At 44.0% G+C, this 21,502-nt stretch overlaps 1 protein-coding gene across 1 annotated transcript in view; it reads left to right on the forward strand.

The window, feature by feature from the left end:
- Positions 1–21,502, forward strand: part of MANBA (mannosidase beta) — a 286,149-nt gene that overhangs the window by 233,896 nt on the left and 30,751 nt on the right. The window contains exon 15 of the mRNA XM_078676071.1: positions 3,531–3,673. Within this exon, the coding sequence (XP_078532197.1) occupies positions 3,531–3,673 (143 nt within the window). The remainder of the gene's footprint in view (positions 1–3,530; positions 3,674–21,502) is intronic.

Below are 21,502 nucleotides of genomic sequence, written 5' to 3' on the forward strand. Positions count from 1 at the left end.
CCTGAGAACGTTTATCCAAGAAAGATCTCACCCAATCAAGGGCAACTCCCTGAATGCCGGCATTTTTGACACGGTCGATCACAATTACATGATCGACCGTGTCAAAGGCCGCCGACAGGTCCAACAAGACAAGAGCTTGGGAGATGTTATTGTCGGCGCCCCTTCTGAGAGTGTCCATCACAGCCACAATGACCGCCTCGGTGGAGTGAAGTGGGCCGAAACTGGCTTGCTGGGCCTCCAAAATAGACGAGCTCTCAATGAAAGCACTCAGGCAGCGAGTGACATATGTCTCCAAAATTTTCTACAAATAGGGGAGAAGGGAGATAGGTCTGTAATTGCTCAAGATCGTAGGATCGGCATGTTTTTTTTTTAGAATAGGTATTACAACTGCCTGTTTAAAGGAGTCTGGGACCACCCCCGTTGCCAGCGAGTTGTTGAGTAGTGCCAGTGGAGGGTCAGGGCAGGCCAAAAAGACTTCCTTAAGGACTTTGGGGGGTGTGTGGGGGGGGCAGCAGTCATTGGGAGAGCCAGAGCTCACTTTCTGCAGTAATGAATGAAACTCCTCAAGGGAGATCGGAGGAAAAACGTCCAGGCAACAAGGATTTCTAGGAGGCAGAGGAGGAGGGGAAGAGGATGAAGGCGAGGGGATATTGTTCTTAATAGTAGTGATTTTATCAATGAAGAAAGTATTAAGTGAGTCGCACAAAGCCTGTGTAGGTGGGGGGGTGAAGAGTAACACGGTCTGGTAAAGAGAGCTCATTTACTATGGAGAAAATATCCTTTGCCTTAGAAGCGGATTCCAGAATTTTTGGGGAAAAGTAAGTTGTTTTAGCCAATAGGATGGATTTTTTGTAAGCTTTCAAACAGTCCACGAACTCAGGTTTGAGTTGTTGGTCGTAATTGCGTCGCCAGCGGCGCTCAGCCTGGCGTAAGGCTAATTTGTCCAGTTTTAATTGATCTGTAAACCACCGCTGAGCGTCATGAGGGCACTTCGTTTTAATAATTTTAAGAGGGGCGACAGTATTACAGGCGGACAGCAGCCATTGCTCAAGGACACCCGCGTAGCTAGGGGGGTGCGGGGGGGGGGGCGGTCTGCCCCAGGCGGCACCATTTTTGAGGCGGCTGCGGCGGTGTTAATAATGTATTTGGTCCGATGCCCCGTTTCAAGTGTAGGCCGCAGCCTTTTGCCAGTAACCAATTGGAAGGTAGAAGATACTAGGCGCGGAAGACCCCGGAAGTCTTACCCGTACAGCCTACGGGGGTGTGGGGTTTAGGCACCAATCATGCGAAGGCTGGAGCGCTCTCGGCTCAATCCAGGGAGAGTTTCCTCCACAGGGCTGCGAGGCTCTGGATCTGCCCACACAGCTCTTAGCCCCCGGCGGCGGCAAATGTATTCAGAGGGGCCCTTGTTCCCAGAGCCAGCCTCCAAGAGCACAGGGCACAGGAGTCGGGAGCCACCGGCTACCAGCGCTGCACCAGCCGCAGCAGCCTCCTCTCACCGTACACTACAGCGCAGTCCTGACGGAGCACCCGGGTCTCCACTCGCCATTGACTAATGCTGTGCTAAACTCCTGGGCACGGAGTCTAGGCCTAGGGATCCGGACGCACTGCAACTAGGGGCCCAGGCAGCCCGCGCGCCAGCGCAAGGGAGTCTTCAGCATGAGGCCAATCTGTGAAGTGGGGCCTGATGACCAGATGAAGGTAGGAAAAACACAGCAATCACCTGCAATGTCGGGCGGGTAAGTGCGTGCATCTGTTTTATTTCATTAAACTTCAGAGTCTCTCTTCACCACATATAATGCACCGGATTGCCTCTCCTCGTCCTCGTCATTTCATTCGGCTCTTTCACCAGGCGCTTCTGTTTTTTCCCACGGCACTGTTAAAACGTAATTCACTGAAATATCTAAATCCTAATCATGCCACCAATGATCAAATAAAGTTTACTATTTTTATGTAAGGCAGCTAACATGTGTATTTATATGAGGATGGAAATACATTTTAGAACGTTATCCTTTCCATGGAAACCGCAAATGTATATTTCTCTTGTAATACACTGTTTGCTACCTCTCTCATTTTGTTTGCTTTTGATACTTGCACAAGTGCCACCATTGCCTACGTAACGTTTGTTCTTGTGCCTCTGTGCGTAGCATATATTGCAATATATTACCCTAATTGTACTTTGTTTTCTCTTGTAACCTGCACACTGTCACTCTCTCCTCCTGTATTGCACTGTTTGCTACCTCATATATTTTGTTTGCTCACAATTGTCACTTTTACCTCATGTAACTTATCGTCTGCTTTTGTAATTTGTTCACTTGTAATTTTCTGTTCCTATTGTGAAGCGCTCTAACGCCTTCGGGTAAAGTTGGCGCTATATAAAAACGCATAAATAAATAAATTAAAAAAACACTGCATGCGTATTATGGCGCACCTTACAGTTTAACTTGGGCCTTTAGGTGGGATGAATGTGGTGGTGCCCCGATGGCTGTTATCGATTATATATAGCCTGCAAAACATGTAAAGGAAAGAGGATAGACGAAGTACTGCAGGAGAGTGGGTTATGTGAATGAAGTTTAAAACACTAGTACTGACATTTTAGATATGTTTGGTTTCTTTAAGTCAGGGTATAAGTTACAGTAAAAAGTTGCTGCTTTAGTACTACAGGAACATCTAACACAATGTGACCAAATAGCCCGAAATACTAAAAAGGGCCTTTCACTTGCATGTGATGAGAATAGGAGTACCCATCATTTTACAATTCACAAGGCAGGCCAATCTTTGTCCCCCATTGCTTGTTGAGTCCTAGGCATCTGCAGGCAGGACAGCTAGGAGGGCGTGGTATCCAGTGTGCTCACCGTCCTTTTTCCCCGAGCACCTCCCCCTCCCCCCAAGGGGCGGCAATCTGAGGGATAGCCCCGGGCGCCACAAGCTCTAGCTACGCCCCTGCTCAAGGAGAAAGGCCTGGCGAGTCACCGAAGCGGAGGTAGGAGGGACTGTAGAGGTAAATGTGCTTGTTAACTTAATGAAACACTCATTGTATTTGCTCTATCTAAATTTTTTAGCAGCCATGTGGAATATCAGAAGGACAGCTGAGAATACCACTGGAAATAGGATTTAGCAACAATTGGGTCAAGCAAATGGATGTTATTTGCTCCTTGTACTAGCCCAAGAGGTCTTCGTATTTAATTTGATTACAATTTTTAATCATGTATTGACTTTTAAAGTTTTTTTTTTCCTTATTGTTTTAAACTGTAATCACCGATTTACTGTGAACTCTTTTATGACAATAATGTCGAAATATAGACGAGAAATAAATAATGAAACATTTGTATAATCCGGTTTTCTATGCTTGATAGAAACAATGGCCTATTCGTTACTGAACAAGTCAGTGGGGTGATTTGTGTTAGTGTGTGTTTAGAGTTTGCATTCTTGTGTGTGCTTTATGATAAGACACTATTCATTATGTCTGGGAAATCTCAGCATCTACTTTGTGTGAGATTGTTAATGTTGTATTTTTTTTATCTCCCCAGAGTATGGTGGCAAATGGAAGATGCTTCATTATATGGCGCAGCACTTCTTTGCACTTGTATTGCCAATAGGATTCGAAGACAATGGGACATTGTACATATATGGTGTTTCAGATCTTCTCGTGGACTACACATGTATTCTTGTTGTAAGTATGTAGGTTTTGTATGGGGTAAAGAAACAATGTGGTGGGTAGTATTTGTAGTATTGGTATGTTTGTCTGCAGCCGATCTTTAGCAAAGACTATTATCTATATTTTAACTCTGTAATAAACTTACAAGTGGGTTAGGTCTCCTTGGAAAGAAACCTTTTTAATTGGTATAGCCCTTATCCTTCTCACTTTATTAGTCTTTCAGGGCCTTTTGACTTTCCCATCACTAACGGTTGGTGTTGGGTTTGCTAATCTATTCAAGTGTCTATGAATAATAATTAAGACCTTTTTATAGAAAAGTTAATGTTCCTTGTAAACCACTATTGTGTTGGCTCAGAAGGAGAGAGACACACCACATAGAATGTAATATGTAGTTGTCATGGGGCGGAGCACATTCCTTGACAGCACTACTCAGATGGGTAGGTGCTGATCCTCATCCGCCTCGAGCATCAAGGTAAGGTATAGGGATCTTGGGCCAACAGGATCGAGACGCACCCCACAGGGTGTCTCGTCTAATCACAGCGCGACTGTGGTGTATGATCGTCTTTGACCTTTAAGCAACCAGTTGTGCTTCAAGATTGCGCAATCCCTCACTTTGATTATCACGCGCTACAAAAAACATTGTAAACAACAACTCTAAAAGAGAAAAAAACCTCCCATTACCTTCGTTTTGACCCGCGGTTATGACCGCCTCATTGTCTACAATAGGAGTAATGTTAGAAGCCTGACGCATATGACCACATGCGATCGCCCTTGATTATTAGCAACAACAACATCACAAGCTCTGGCCACACTCTGTAATATAGCGTGTTTGGAGATCACACGCACTATCATGACAATAACGAAAATTATAAGCAAGTAATTCCTTATTTCACTGTAACAAAGCGTGTTTGGCGATCACACACATTATCATGACAATAATGATAATTATAACTAAATAAATCTTTATTTCACCCCCCCCCCTCCCCCGCCCCCCCAAGCAGGGGACACCCCGCCGCTCAGGCCTTCCCAGGGACAGCCGGTGGGGCCCGACCTTTTTGGGTTTAGGTAAGACTTCATCAGCATGTATAATCTGGCGAAAACGCCACCACGGCTGGATTGAACGCACGTGGGACTCTGTTCACTATGCACTTGCAGAATTTTTCCAATTGATACCCCTTATACTACCACTAAGTTGTAACAGCACGAAAGGGTGCCACAACCTGAGTATAATAATAATAACTATTATTAATAATTATTGGTAGAGATCTAACCACGGTATCCGTAGCACTTGCTCTGCGTGATTCACCAATTCCCGGATTTCCCCTTTTCGCACACAGCCTTCACCTTCCTCGTTTTTCATTGGGGTTGGACCTATATAAGGTTAACTACAGTAGTATGTTGGGAATTTGCTACCACACCCAAGAGCCTGAATTCATTCAGCTTTGATTTTGTTTGTTTCTTCCCAACTTCTAGGGCAAGGACCATCGCAGTAGCACTCGCTGCCTTGATATACAGGTTGTATATGGAAGTTTCTTCGATTTGGGGGAGACTTTGAATTAATTGATGAGCAACCATAGGTCCTGAAGAATCGCCATAACTGGCGTGAAACATGTTGACCACACCATAGGCGAGGGTCGAACGAAGCCACACCACCCTTATTGTTGTGCTCCGCTTCCCCTCCCTTTATCAATTTTAATTAAGCAGTGAGCCACCTGATTAAAAATGTTCTAATGGACTCTACTGACTTATTTTTAACTTTCACTCACGCTCACAATCGCACCACTTAGGCCCCTCACACACATGCACCCACTGGCCAGGAATAAAAGAACTCCGCTAAAAGAGTAACACTACGTGTTGCCCGGCAGGCATTGCACCGCCAGCCTGTCGTTGGAGCAGGATGCCAATGATGACATGATACAATTATTTGGACGGACTTCTTTTGTTGTCTAATCCTCTAATTGTGTGAGGCATCCTAATTCCGAAAAGGGATTACCCAACTCCCTGCTGCACACTCCTGAGAGTGGCTGTTTCTTATTTCCCCCCCCCCCTTATTCCCTTCTCCCACCTCTTCAGGGGAACTTTGTACAATTGTTGTATACAGCACTACTCAGATGCCAACTGACACAATTTTACTATAGCCCTCTAAGTCCCCTGAGAATCCTGTTAAGACGCAGTGGGGTTGTTTAGCATCACACAGCTCCCACTGACACCACACACTGCCCCCTTTTTAATGCAAATAACCTTCAAAAATGCACAAAAGGAACATAGATAAAAGCAAACAACACTCCTTAGAATACATAAGTTCATATTAGAGGACTCATTCTAAACCCATGGCCATTCGCAGTCCAAAGGATCACACGCGATCCAACGTGACATCCTCATTCCAAAAGATTGGTAAGGATCCGATGTACCCTTGCTCCGCATTGATGCTCACACCTCTCCCTTGGATCCTGAATTCTTGAGCAGTGTCTCTTCTTGCTGCCAACATCGTAATCTACTTTTGCCACCCTGCTCACGTGCCACCACTGGCCATTGGCAACAATTGCAGCATTTCCACCCACTTCACGAATGTACCGATGATCAGTGAGACTTGGAAGGCTCTTCTTTAACAACTCAGTTGCCCACCAAAAACACTAGGTGTATATTTTCTATGCATTTGATCTCTTCCCTTTTCTTATACTGAGGCCCTCGTTAAGAGTGGACTCCTAATTCCGATGGCGCCAGGAGTTACTGCCCCCATCATAATTAAAAGCTTTTCACTTGTACACCAGGATTTCAAAACAGCTGCATTAAAGTCTGGAATTTGTGATTTTTGCGTGATTCCGAGCCTGCTTGAAAGCAAGAGCAGAATTAGTGATTTTCTCACTACCTCTTCATTTTTTAGTGGGCCCTCATGGTCCGACTAATGATAGTCCAGGTTTTCCCCACACCCGCTGTTACAGCTACCCCTGGAATAGATAGCTCCATGGGTGTGAACAATTTCGCTAATTTTCTAGGCCTCTTGTATTGAGTGCCTTAATGTCTGCCCCTGCTTTGGAATCTCTTCACAACCTATCTACAGGCTTCTTTTCTTCATACAAAGACGCCATCCAACATGAACAAAATTCTAAGCACAGCTTCCTACCTGCATCAACTCAAAAGGAGTCCTCCCATTTGCACATTGGAAGTTGTCCTGTATTGCTGCATATTTTCTGCTCCTATGAGCACTTTTGACATACTCGTTCAACACCTGATTAAATCTCTTGGCCATGCTGTTACTATGTGGGCTAAACAAGGGAGTTCTTAATTATGCAATTCCTCATCCATTCAAAAACTTACCCGTAGCAAAAGAATGGACACCATTGTCCGTAAGGATCATACTAGGGACCCATCTTTCTTTAAAACAAAAAAAACCCATAAAGATGGTATCATCCCATCAGTTATGGGTTCCCTCACAAACTTGACCTCTACACATAAATGGTCTAGTAACAAGGTCATGTAATGCACAAGTGCCAGCAGATTGTGGAGTGGACCAAAGAAATCAGGCCAGTTTTCTGCCGCACCTTCTCAGGGCAACCAATGGGTGCTTTTGGTGGTTGGGACTGAGTAACTAACTGTTTGTCCCTCAAAGTACACTGGCTACATGCAATCGCTGACTTTCTTTTTCAACATCACCGTCGACATGAGGCCACTAAAATTCCTCCTTCTCCTGCAGATGTATTGTTGCAAAACATCTATATGGCCCTTCTGCGATGGCTCCAATATTTTTTCCCTTATTCCTGTAGGAGGGACTAACTCATCACCAAACTGAACTAACCCATTTTCTTCTGACAGTTAATTGGCAACCGTCCAAAACAGTTAAACTTCATATTTCAACTCCTTTTCCCGGAGACAACCAAAGATCAAATACTCGTTGCATTGCTTGAGGATTGAGCGAAGGTCCAGAGATCCTAAGACTAGATGATATTGCCTTTATATAGTTAGAGCTTCTTGAGAGAAGCTTTACTCGAGGCATTGGACCTTTCTAGCCTTGTGTCCGTAACAGTTCAGTAAGGGTTTGCGCGTATGCTCCTCTTTGCATTGATGTCGGTAATTTTAACCACACCGAAGCTATTATTTATTTTGGTAATGTTGTATTCGAAGAAAACAGTTGTCATATATTGTCTTGAAGAGAGTTTTTATTGATTACATGTTATATTCTTCATGTGTAATTTTTTTGTTTTGTTCTCTGGAGGTGCAACAGCCGAGTCGTGTTTCGCTCACTCCGGTCAGTGTGACCAGGGATTTCTCAAGGCTTTCATAATTATACTTTAGAACCATTGAAAAAAATCTCACAGGATACAGCAAATAGCTCTTCAGAGCAGATAGACAAAATGTTGATTTTCAAGCAACAAAGTCAGAAGTCCCGGGTCAATCCCTCGTGATAATTTTCATTTACGAGTTGACCGTAAATGAAAATTATCGTGAGGGATTGACCCGGGACTTCTGAGTTCGTTGCTTGAAAATTAACATTTTGTCTATCTGCTCTTATGAGTTATTTCTTGTATCCTATGAGATTTTTTCAATGATTCTAAAGTATAATTATGAAAGCCTTGAGAAAGCCCTGGTCACACTGACCGGAGTGGGTGAAACACGTGTCGGCTGTTGCACCTCCAGAGCACAAAAACAAAAAAAATTACATATGAAGAATATACCATGTAATCAATAAAGACTCTCTTCAAGAAAATATGACAACTGTCTTCTTCGAATACAACATACCAAAAGAAATAATAGCTTCAGTGTGGTTAAAATTACCGACATTAATGCAAGGAGCATACGCTCAAACTCTTACTAAACTATTACTTCATTTTTTGCCATGCCCTCTTTTTACTCATCCTTACTTCTCCACATTACGGCAATGACTCTAACTCCGCAGTACTGCACTTCTTGGTGTTGACCACCTGCTCCCAACATTTATACCACAAAGAAAGTTCTCCATCTTGAAATAAGTTTCAGGATCTTTGTGGCTAACGTAGATAACTGCACAGTGTTTTTGTTGATTTTGTTACCAGACAAGCTATCAGTCAGTAGTCGATCATCAGACTTTACATCAAATGGCAGCAATATGTTTTAAACCTCTGTAAAAGGATTGTAAAAATGGAGCTTCTGAGATCATTATTTTTTTTAGTTTACAAAAGGCCTCTCTACACGTAAGGTCCTGCACAAAAGGGACATTTTTCTTTAAGAGATGCATAAAACCTTTAGTCAAACTTGTGAACACTTAACGAATTTTGAATAAAATTAACACATGCCCAAAGAGGAAAATAACTGATCTTTATTTCTGGGTGCTGGTACATTCACAATGCATTATATCAAGCTTGGTTTAGTTTCGAACCGCACATCCTGATAGGATTGAGCCAAGTATTCAATCTCATCAGTTCTAAAAATTCACATTTGTTATTTTATTTTGCAGTTTTATATAGCACAAACTTAAACAGAAGATATTGGGGCGCTTAACATGAGAGCCAGTTAGAATACACAAGTGCACATTCATTTTTGGTAGTCACGTAGAGATTAAGAGATTTGCCCAGAATCACAGGATGTTGAGCTGACTCAGAGTTTCGAGCCTGGTTCCCCAGCTCCAAAGTCGGCAGCTCTGGTCGTTATGTCACATCCTCTCCCCTTGTTCACTAGAACACCTCAAGAACATTCTCCACTGTACCATCATGTTCTTGCAAAGCATTGGTAAAAATCAAGATGTCGTCCTGAAGTACAACAGTGTTTTTGAACCCTTTCAACATTTCAGTGATGACATGAAGAAACGCTCATGCCACAGTTGTAAGGCCAAATGGCAAAGGACAAAATGTATAGGTACCACCTCGAGCGACAAAAGCAGTGAGATGTCAGGATTTAGGTCGATCTGGTGGTATGCAGCTTTGAGGTACAATGTTGTACAGCGTTTGGCGGGAACTACAGCTGCTAAAAAGTCTTCAATCTTTAGAAGTGGAAAACACTTGACCCAAATGGCTTTGTTAAAGCTTCTAAGGTCAACAGTTAAACCCAATTCACTTGTTTGTTTTTTTTTACAAAACACAGTGGTTGGTGACAACCACAGCTTAGCATCAACGGGTTAATCTGTTTTAACATACTTTGTATTTGCTTGTCCAATTCTCCCTAGCACTGTGTGGAACATTGCTTAGTTTATGTTTCCTTAGGAATGTGGTCTTTCTTGGTTTTGATCGTCTGCTCTTAGCCATTGATTTATGAATCTCGATCTCTTTCTAATAGGTGGAGAGCAATTGTGAAGTCAGCTTAGTGCTACTGCCTCGGCATGTTCAGCCTTTACTTTTCTACATAAACATTTCAGTTAATTGCACAGTCTCTGAAGGAACTACATGCCCAAATCATGTTGTATTCCCTTTTCATTCAACCATGGTAACATCAGGTGAAACTGAAGACTTTGTGTTGCCAATTCTTCTCATTGTTATCAACAGATAGGATGGTGATCCTGGCCCCAGAAACTCTAATAGTTTTGTTATTTTCCCATCAATAGACACTTTAATACGTTGGTCATCACACTGGCTAAGTATGGGCCGCATATTCTTAGAGACAGGTAGCAAAAAGAAGTCGCAGATTGCGCGCCAACATTTTCTGACCTGTCTCTGATTTTGTGAGGCAAACTATGTACTAATAGGTCACATCACAAAATGTCCAGTTGCAGGGATCCCAGAACGACTTGCCTAATGAATAGGCCGGTTGCTATTTGTGATCCACTATGATTGGGTACAAACGCAGGGATGATGGCCTGAAAGGAGCAGCAGACCACCATTCATGAATTTGTATTCCGGAACGGGAAATTCTTTTTGTAAATCTGCCCTTGTTCCTTAAAAGAGCCAATGCTGCATTTCTAAAAATGTTTCCCATATGGGAAAACGTCTCGGCAGTAGACAGTGGTTTTCTGAACCATTGCCGGCCTCCCCAGGTCATTTGCAAAGGACCATAGTGCCCCAAGGAAATTCAGAAACCACCTCTTTTGAGGTGTCGGCAACAAATCAGTGATTTGCCACCGCAGTTTTTGTTGCAAACCATTGATGAAAGTCACCTTGAAACACACTTAGAATGGGAACATCCCTTTGTATCTCCATCCTAAATGCAATTTAGTATGGGTTGCTAAATGCATATGGCAAGTTGGAAATGCTTTTCTGTCTCTCGAAATGGGTTTCATTCATTCCTAAAAGTAATTTTGCAGTTGCAAGCCTGGTGATTTTGTGAATAGCAGGGTTTGCGATTGCAAAATGGATTTGTACGTCTGGCCCTACATATATTTTCTAATCTGTTTCCATCCCTTCCAGTTCATCTGTTCTTTGGCATGTGCCATCACTTTCGTCTTTTTCATCATTTACATTGTCTTCTACTACTTACTTGACCTCCCCTTTTTGCCACCTCTGAACATCCTACTAATTTGACCCACTTTTCCACTCTTCCTTCAAACCTTACCCAATGCTAGGCAATACCTAAATTAGCTTTATGTGTAGTTGAACCACATCTGTATCACAATATTGACTCCATACTCTGAATGCAGGAAAGTATAGTCTTGGAAGACTGTGGTGTTGTAAGTTTAAAGTTTGAAGCTCGGGGGTCCTTGGTTTTGGGACTCTGAAATTCAGCACCTACGCTGGTCTTAGGAAGTACTCTGTTATACATCTCTAAATTGATTGATATCTTTTCAAGATGTTTCAATCCTCTTGGTAGGTCTTTGGATTTTAGCAAGTAACTGGTACTCAACGTTTTAAGAATTGCATCTGGCAAGTTATTGTTCCTTATCAGTTTGGAAGTGAAAACTGCAAGACCAAAGTTTGCTCTCAATACTTTTAGAGCAGTACTTAAAGCATCCAGTGACTTGTTAAGCCCTTGCACTCTTGTAAAAAACATATGATGATACACACATGCATTCTTTTGACCTTCAAAGCAGGATATTAACGTTTCTATCACTCAAGGCCCAGGACATTTGGTTTGAAGTCAAGGACAACACGTTTTCATGTTTATTTTTGTCCAGTGGACAAACAGGCCCAATCCCCTGCATCACACATCCTTTAGCTGGTCACATTACTGCATGTCACCAAGAGGGATAAGTGAATCTTTTACAGAACAAGTATATTTCTGAAACATCCATTTGCTAGGACCTGTAAACGTTTTAGATAATTCCACACCCCTTGTTTAAATCGTTTTCTTATTAACAGCATTATGAATTCTTCTACATATTTATCCATTTGAGGTGTCTGGAAATGTTAAAATACCTTTTTGAACCTCATCAGGCTTTGAAAAATCTGAGTCAGATTTTAACAGGGTGTGCTATTTTAGGGCCTACTGATTATTTCTGGGGAGAGCTCCAGCTGACAAGGAACAGGGTTATTGTTTATTCAGAAAGTGAATGAGCAATAAAAGATGTCTTTAAGATATGTCTTTAAATCTTATTTTTATCTTGTCACAGTTGCTGTGCAGTCAAATACATAGGCCAAATGTCAGCTTAAGCTAATTTCTTTTTACAAACAGCTGCTTATTTTTTCCCAGTAGATTGGTATTTACTTTTCTGTCTGTGACTGCTAAGTTAGAGGATTTTGCAAAGTGAGTGTGAAATAAAAGGCTATTGGATGTCAGTTTTATTCTAACACACGATATTTAATAGCTTGTAAATTAACTGTACAACTATTTATAAAATAGCAGTTAGCAAAACACATCGTTTTGGTATTTCTGAAGTGTGATCGAAGCAAAGATTTTAATTGGATCAAAACAAAGCAGAACACTTTCTTTGGGGATGTGCAAATGATAAATATTTGCTGACACAAATTATTGTTTGTACCCTATGTAGTTTTATCAATAAAACTGCATGTCAGTGTGAAAGCTTATGGCCATTTCAATGGAAAAAGTGATGTCTGTAAACAGTGCTCTACCCCATCATGCTTTAGTAATATGTTTATTAAAAGTGAGAGATTTTAAACATGAACTGAGAAAAATCCCTGCCCATGCCCTAATGAAAATTCTATTTGTGAACTGAGAGACAAGCCGGGGTAATGGGTACCCTATATGTGGGCTAGGTTCTTATTACACATTGACCAAAAGTTTAGTCTATTAAATCAAACAAAATAATATTTTGTACAGCAAACATGCTGATCTCACATATTTGAAGGTACTCTAATGTTCTAATGAAGAAAAAGGCGACTGTGAAATAAAATATTTGCCTAATATCACAGAATTTGAGGCCAGTTTATGGGACACGCGTATTAGTTGGGTCGAGTAGATTATTCAGGTCCCTAGACTGGTAACATTTTTATAATTTGTGGAGTCCTGATTAAATTACGGGTTCTTCAATGATGCAGCAACATGACCGGTCTGTGTGTAATCCTGCTCACCGTAGCTATTGTTTCTTGGACCTCTCTGTGTTTAATAATGCTCACATTTGTCCTATAGATAATAAAATAAATGTGTACTAGATTTGATCTCCAGCCTATCACCCTTTACCCACTGGCCAGTGGAATGAAGATCCAGTATAAAAAAGAATGATTAAGAAAGACCATTTATATCTATATGGCCTTGTGGGATTGAAACTGCCTGGTGCCTAGTCCATTGCACAACCAACTCTTTATTTTAATATTCTGACAGACCAGATATGTTGTCTTGTGCAGGAGCTCCATTACACTATGCTGGAAATCCTAGACTGTTAGGTGGTTGGGTTAAATCAAATTGGCACTTATTTTAATGTGAAGCCTACCACCTCCAAGACTAAGTTTGGACAATTATCAGATGGCAGCAGCTGAATATATTAGTGACTTACAAGCATTTTATCTGAACCCCAGTGGAGGGACCGCTTACTGGCTCTCCTTGCGAGGTATATTATGACTAGGCCATTCACTCTGATTGTATATGGAGCATTCTTCAGAGTGCTTGGATACATGTGAGCTGGGCTATCCATGTTGATACCAACCCTTATATATATATATATATATATATATATATAGTAGCCCTTTAGGGTGCTTCACAGTGTTTATGGTAGTCAGCATTGCTTTCTCCCTGAATTGGTTTTTAGCTTCCTTAGCTGTGAAGCTAAGTGAAGTTATCCTGCTTAGATCATCATCTGGGAAGAAGATGATTCTTTCTGGGCCTGGACCAAGGAAGTTCTTGCAGGACTACCTATGCCAACCCTGAGATAACACCTGCATAAATGAATGGCCAAAGGTTAAGGTGAAGAAAGCACACCTTCTGCAAAAGAGATGGGCTGCCATTCATAACGCAGCATCCTTCGTCGTGTGTTACTGAAATGTGATTCTAGGATCACGATACACAATGGGAAAGTGACATTTTCACTTGAATCTGGTTGTGATGGAGATCTAGCACGCTGAAAAGAAAATGCGCCCTAAGCTGATTGCCTACCACTCCCCAGGTGTTTGGAGTCACCTTGAATTTTCCTGGACTGTTGGAATCGAGCTTGATATGGACTGGATGTAAAATGCCTCCAACCACATATCCAGTGTTCACCTCTTACTCAAGGAGCACTACATACCTGTGCAGAGGAAGGCGAGGACCAGTGGCAGAATTCTAGGCTGTCTCCATTTTAGGGGTAAGGACGATATGCAGAGGAGAGAAATGAACCACTTCTAAAGGCGTCCAGTGATTGGACTGCGTTGTTTGTAGTGGCCCCTCACAATTTAGCCATAGCTAGTGTTCAGAATCTTGCTGTATGGTGGCCGGAGAAGCTAAGCCTGTCAAGACCGAGAGCCTACAACAGCTGCCCAGCCCGACATGTACCCTCTGTTGTAACTACGCAAGCCAGCATGCAACCCGCTGTGGGGCTGCTTAACTTCTGAAGCTTATACCATTGAAGAGTGTGTGAGGCAGTGTGTCTGCATCCTGCACTGCTGTTGTCCCGCCTCCCATGCAGCACTGAAGATTGTGAGAGGCTTGCCTGTCTCCACCCTGCATTGCCATGAGTCTTCTATCTGTACAGCACTCATGAACCTGTATGGTCCATGTGTCTGCACCCTGCATCACCGTGCATCTCTTCTTCAAGCAACATTGATGAACAAGTTAGGTCTGTGTGCCTGCACCATGCATCACTGTGCATCTTTTTCTGCACCCTGCATCACCGTGCATCTCTACTTCAAGCAACATTGATGAACAAGTTAGGTCTGTGTGCCTGCACCATGCATTACTGTGCATCTTTTTCTGCACCCTGCATCACCGTGCATCTCTACTTCAAGCAACATTGATGAACAAGTTAGGTCTGTGTGCCTGCACCATGCATCACTGTGCATCTTTTTCTGCACCCTGCATCACCGTGCATCTCTACTTCAAGCAACATTGATGAACAAGTTAGGTCTGTGTGCCTGCACCATGCATTACTGTGCATCTTTTTCTGCACCCTGCATCACCGTGCATCTCTACTTCAAGCAACATTGATGAACAAGTTAGGTCTGTGTGCCTGCACCATGCATCACTGTGCATCTTTTTCTGCACCCTGCATCACGTGCATCTCTACTTCAAGCAACATTGATGAACAAGTTAGGTCTGTGTGCCTGCACCATGCATCACTGTGCATCTTTTCCTGCACCCTGCATCACTGTGCATCTCTACTTCAAGCAACATTGATGAACAAGTTAGGTCTGTGTGCCTGCACCATGCATCACTGTGCATCTTTTTCTGCACCCTGCATCACCGTGCATCTCTACTTCAAGCAACATTGATGAACAAGTTAGGTCTGTGTGCCTGCACCATGCATTACTGTGCATCTTTTTCTGCACCCTGCATCACCGTGCATCTCTACTTCAAGCAACATTGATGAACAAGTTAGGTCTGTGTGCCTGCACCATGCATTACTGTGCATCTTTTTCTGCACCCTGCATCACCGTGCATCTCTACTTCAAGCAACATTGATGAACAAGTTAGGTCTGTGTGCCTGCACCATGCATTACTGTGCATCTTTTTCTGCACCCTGCATCACCGTGCATCTCTACTTCAAGCAACATTGATGAACAAGTTAGGTCTGTGTGCCTGCACCATGCATCACTGTGCATCTTTTTCTGCACCCTGCATCACCGTGCATCTCTACTTCAAGCAACATTGATGAACAAGTTAGGTCTGTGTGCCTGCACCATGCATTACTGTGCATCTTTTTCTGCACCCTGCATCACCGTGCATCTCTACTTCAAGCAACATTGATGAACAAGTTAGGTCTGTGTGCCTGCACCATGCATCACTGTGCATCTTTTTCTGCACCCTGCATCACGTGCATCTCTACTTCAAGCAACATTGATGAACAAGTTAGGTCTGTGTGCCTGCACCATGCATCACTGTGCATCTTTTTCTGCACCCTGCATCACGTGCATCTCTACTTCAAGCAACATTGATGAACAAGTTAGGTCTGTGTGCCTGCACCATGCATCACTGTGCATCTTTTCCTGCACCCTGCATCACTGTGCATCTCTACTTCAAGCAACATTGATGAACAAGTTAGGTCTGTGTGCCTGCACCATGCATCACTGTGCATCTTTTTCTGCACCCTGCATCACCGTGCATCTCTACTTCAAGCAACATTGATGAACAAGTTAGGTCTGTGTGCCTGCACCATGCATTACTGTGCATCTTTTTCTGCACCCTGCATCACCGTGCATCTCTACTTCAAGCAACATGGATGAACAAGTTAGGTCTGTGTGCCTGCACCATGCATCACTGTGCATCTTTTTCTGCACCCTGCATCACCGTGCATCTCTACTTCAAGCAACATGGATGAACAAATTAGGCCTGTGTGCCTGCACGTGCCTCACAGTGAACTTGATGGCTTTGTGAGCAGTGCTTAATTTGTAACATATTGAGAGATGTTGCCCAAAGCACTGCTCAAAAACAGCAGCTGGTGCTATTAAATGTCCCTGTGCTGAATACCAAGGTTGCGTAGTCCTCAATCCACTGCAGGCCTCTTTAATCCACCGCCAGACACTCCCTGCTCCTTCATCTCATTCTTCCAAGCTCCTTTTTTCACCCTTGTTGATAGTTTTTCTGTCTTCTTTTCCTTCTTCTTTCTTTCTTGTTTGTGGGTTGTCTCGTCTGTTGCTCTTGGGGAATGTCCGATGAGGACACATATGTGCCTGTGGGCCCCTTTGGCCCTAGAAATGAGTGTTGGTGGGCCCCACCAGCAACCGCCAGCTCAAATGAATCACTGTGAGACTAGAGTTCATCATCATCTCTGCAAACCTTCCCCAGTGTTGAATGACTTTCCGAACACCCCAGTCTGTCTACTGTCCACAGCATCAAGCTGCACCCTGACACTGCTGCTCAACAGAGGCGGCTGGTATTTAATCAGCAGTGATGGTCACAGGGGTAGGTGGGAGGGAATGAAAGAAAAATTCAAAAGCTTACCTGTTGCCACCGCTGCCTCTCCTTCCTCTTCGCCCTCTTCCAGGGCAGGAAGCACCCGGCTCCCCATAGCTGCAATGTAGCATTGTGATTGGTCTGAACGACGTGTTTCGGCGCTTAGCCAGGTAATGGGAGGCTGGGCATGTTCTGCACCCAGTCTGTAATGCAGCCTGGTGCAGCACATGCAAAGTGCGCATGGCGGTTTGGTCGGCCCGAGACGGCCTGCCAAAGCGTCTTGCACACTTGGAGTGGGCAAACCACTCCTGCCCTTCTCTGTGAGCAGAGCAGCCCCGCCCCGCCCCTACCCAGCTGAGCAAGGACGGAAAATCAAATGATAATAACAATGAGTTATTATCATTTTATTTTTTCCTTGTTGGCCTGCTTAGTGGGGCGACACTCATTTGCCTTAGCGGAGGAGCCGCCACTGCCCAGGAGCCTGCAGAGCCAAACCTAGAGACGGCTGCCGACTAAAAGGCGTGAAGCAGCTTGATCTTTGCACACTTGTGCTATGTAACTGTGCTGGAGATTATTCGAAGGAACTGTACACAACTATCAAAGTGCCAATAAAAACGCTCATTAAGCAGACATTTGTGCTTGGCTATAAGGAGAGATTAGCCCTGAAAATGTATCCTCCATAACTGCGCATAGATAATACACACAGAAAAGTTACAGAGGAACAGTGATAGTACTTTCAGAAGAGTTTTTAATGTCATAGGACAGCGGTTCTCAGACTTTTGACTTCTTTGGATCCCCTCTGAATCATTACTGGAATCCGGTGACCCCCACTGAGTCATCATTGGAAGCTGGGGTCCCCGGCTTAGGCAATTTCTATGATTTGAACCACAAAACAATACACAAAGAATAAAACAAGTATAAACCAACCAATTGCTTCTGTGGACCTCCATTGAATCATTACTGGAATCCGGGGACACCCACTGAGGCATTATTGGAAGCTGAGGTCCCCGGCTTTGGCAATTTCTATGATTTGAACCTCAAAACAATACAGAAAAATACAAAAGGAAGTATAAACCAACCAAATACTTTTGTGGATCCCTACTAATTCATTATTGGAATGCAGGGTATCCACTGAGTCATTAGTGGGGGACCCCGGCTTAGTCAATTTCTATGACTTGAACCTTAAAACAATACAAAAAATACAAAAACAAGTATAAATCAACTAAATGCTTCAATATTAACATTTTATGTAATTCACCGACAAACAAAGTACATTTTCAAAGTTTCAATTTTGCTTCTGTATTAGTATATACTTTATTCATTTTAATATTTTTTAATTTTGTGAAACAGTCATGGACCTCCTAACTAGGTCTTGTGGACCCCCATGGGTTCTCGGATCACAGGTTAAGAACCACTGCCTGTTTCCTTAATAATAACAGAATTCTTGAATCTTTTTGCCAAAAATAACGGTCTTGGATGTTATATTTATTGTGAGTGATACATGCGCTACACTCACTGATAGAGCCTAAAGAGAAGGTAGTTCTATTCACTGGCCTTGCAGTATGACCTGGGTTCTCTGTTCCAAAAGACCGCTACAGTATTTGTTAAAGGTGTTAAAAGGATTTCCTAAATTATATTGAGTCATTCAGACACACGAAATCTGGTTGGACAGACATGCACTTCAGTCTCAGTGTCTGTGACGCTGCTTATGTTTAATTGTGGTCTTTGGGCTTGACCGCACAAATTGTACAAAAAAGCAATGCATCATTTCCTGATAGGCCTGGTGCATGAATAAATAAGCAAATTGTTCTGCAAAGCTTCTGTAAAGAAATGGAATGTAATTAAGGACACACTGAAAGAAAATTAGACGATCAGCTCTTCTGCAGTATCAATGTGGTTCTACTCTAATGTGGGGACGCGCCAGCACAGTAAGGCGCTAGCGTGCGGTGGTGCGATAACTGTCTGTATTTACTCCTGGGACTTGAGTTAAGAAGTTCGAGGGATATCTTTTTTTAAAACAGTGTACATATTTTAATCGGCCTATTTTACCTTACTTTCTTGTGTGTTCTCTTCCGGTCTCGCCCCGGTCCACCACGGATTGTGCCGCTTGTGTGGAGGGCGTTCTCAGACCTGACCCGGCCCCTTGGGGGTGACGTACTACCGCCTGAGGCGGGGCCGGCGCCCTCATAACTGTCATGCCAGCACTCGCGCGAAGCTGGCGCGCCGCGGGTGCGCCGAAGGCAAGCCCGTCTGCGCCCGTCCGCGCCACTCCGACACCAGACGCCGAACCCCCTTGTCGCGGGCTGACCCATAGACTTAAATATTCTCGGGATGACCTGGCTACTCTTCGTGCCAGGCCCCTTGCACCCCCCAAAGCGGGCGCACAGACTCCACGACTATAAGATGTAATAAATGTGGCTTTAGAACTACAGAGGACTTACCAACCACTCCAGAGTCTTCTAGACCCACAAGCTTAAATGTCTATAGCCTGGACTGCAGGTCTCTCGTGAAACACCACGAGGATGTATTTCAGTTACTTCTAGACAGGTCCCCGGACATACTTCTCCTTACAGAGACATGGCTCACCAATGATGTGACCACCATCCCCTCCCTGGCCCTTCCGCTGGGTTACTCTATGTATACCCAGAATAGGTCTAAGGGTAGGGGCGGCGAGCTAGCTGTGATAGCCAAATCTGCCTTTACCTGCGTACTGTCTCCTGTGACAGTACCAGACTGCGAATGTGCGCAATTTAAGATTAGGATCTCAGACAATTTTACTCTCACAGGGCTCCTCATTTATCGCCCTCCGGGTTCCTCAAGGATTTTCCAGGAAGCCCTACCTCAGATCACCTCCTCCCTGGCTATAAAGACGCCCAACTTCAGCATAATAGGGGACCTTAATTTGCACTTAGAGCGACTTGACTCCCAGGACATTTCTAGCTTCCTCGGAGATCTAGAAGCTTGCCAGCTATCCCAGCTGGTTAAAGGTCCCTCCCACTCAGCGGGCCACCTGCTCGACCCGGTATTTTCGAACATTGAGGGAATTAAAGTCTATGCTCCCCTCCCCCTTACCTGGACAGATCATTTTCTCATCCACATATCTTTCAATGTCCCGAATATTGCCCATCTGAATCCCTCCCCACCCCTCTGGAGACGCCCCTGGCATAAACTGGATGCCCCCAACCTAGAGTCTAACCTTCTTTCCTCCCGCCCGATATGGTCTAACAACCTGGAGGAAGCCGACAAAACCTTTAGGGGATGGATTAATAGCTCCTTAGACCTCCAGATCCCCAATAAAATGCCCCGGCCGAAGTGGGTGCAGTCTCACCCCTGGTACACAGAGACGCTAGCCATAGAAAGATTCTTGAACGCGCTTGGAGGCGCTCCTATGACATCTCAGCAAAAAATAGTTATAGGTCTGCCACCAAAGCCTATCACAAACATATTCGAGAAACTAAGGCAGCATTTTATTCAGATTTGATTAATTCCAGTCACAACCCCTCCAAAATTATCTTCTCTCTGATAAAAGATTTGACTAAAACCCCTGAGGGAACTACCAACTTAATTGCCTCTAACTCACAGTGTGAAGACCTGGATACTTTCTTTACCAATAAAATTCAGGAGATTTATATCTCGCTGGAAACGAGAAAGTCCCTCCTCACCCCCAATTTAGCGCCCCTTCCTCCTGTTTCCTTCGTCCCTCTACATACTCTCCCTCCTATCTCTCACAAAAATCTTGATTCCCTTGCTACTAAGGTTAAATCTGGATCCCCCGATGATCCTGTCAAACCTAACATCTTCCGGCTCCTCCAGGACTCCATTTTGAAAGAGGGACTGGTTCTGATTAATAGATCTCTTCAGTCCTCCACCATCCCCAGGTCCTGGAAGCATACTAAAGTTGTTCCCCTGCTGAAGAAGCCTTCCCTTGACCCTTCGCGTCCTGAAAATTTCAGACCTATTTCTCTCTTACCCTATTTGGCCAAGATTATGGAAGCGCATGTGAATGCCATCCTGACTGACCATCTGGTATCCAATAGTATCCTGGACGAGTCCCAAAATGGCTTCCGGGCTAATCACAGCACGGAGTCAGCTCTTATGGCTGTCTCAGAACATCTAAGGGCCTCACAAGATCTAGAAAATACATCTGCCCTGGTCCTGCTGGATTTGAGTGCGGCGTTCGACACGGTCTCCCACGAGATGCTGCTTAAGCGTCTCGGGGAGATCGAGGTCGAAGACGGGGCTCTGGCTAGGTCCGCGTCTTTTCTATCTGACCGTTCCTTCCAGATCCACGCCCCACCATACTCATTCAGCAGGATTCCCCTGGAATGCGGCGTCCCCCAGGGATCTGCCCCTAGCCCCACATTATTTAATTTGTACGTCCGCCCACTGGCCCTTCTGGCCAGGGAACGAAAGATCAAAATGATATCTTACGCGGACTACACGCAACTTATCTTTTCTTTTCCCAAGGACACCACACCTGACCAGGCCAAACTTCAGGAAGACATCCTGGCCATCTCTAACTGGATG

The sequence above is a fragment of the Lissotriton helveticus genome, chromosome 2_1 (genome assembly GCF_964261635.1).
Source record: "Lissotriton helveticus chromosome 2_1, aLisHel1.1, whole genome shotgun sequence".
Classification (NCBI taxonomy): Eukaryota; Metazoa; Chordata; class Amphibia; order Caudata; family Salamandridae; genus Lissotriton; species Lissotriton helveticus.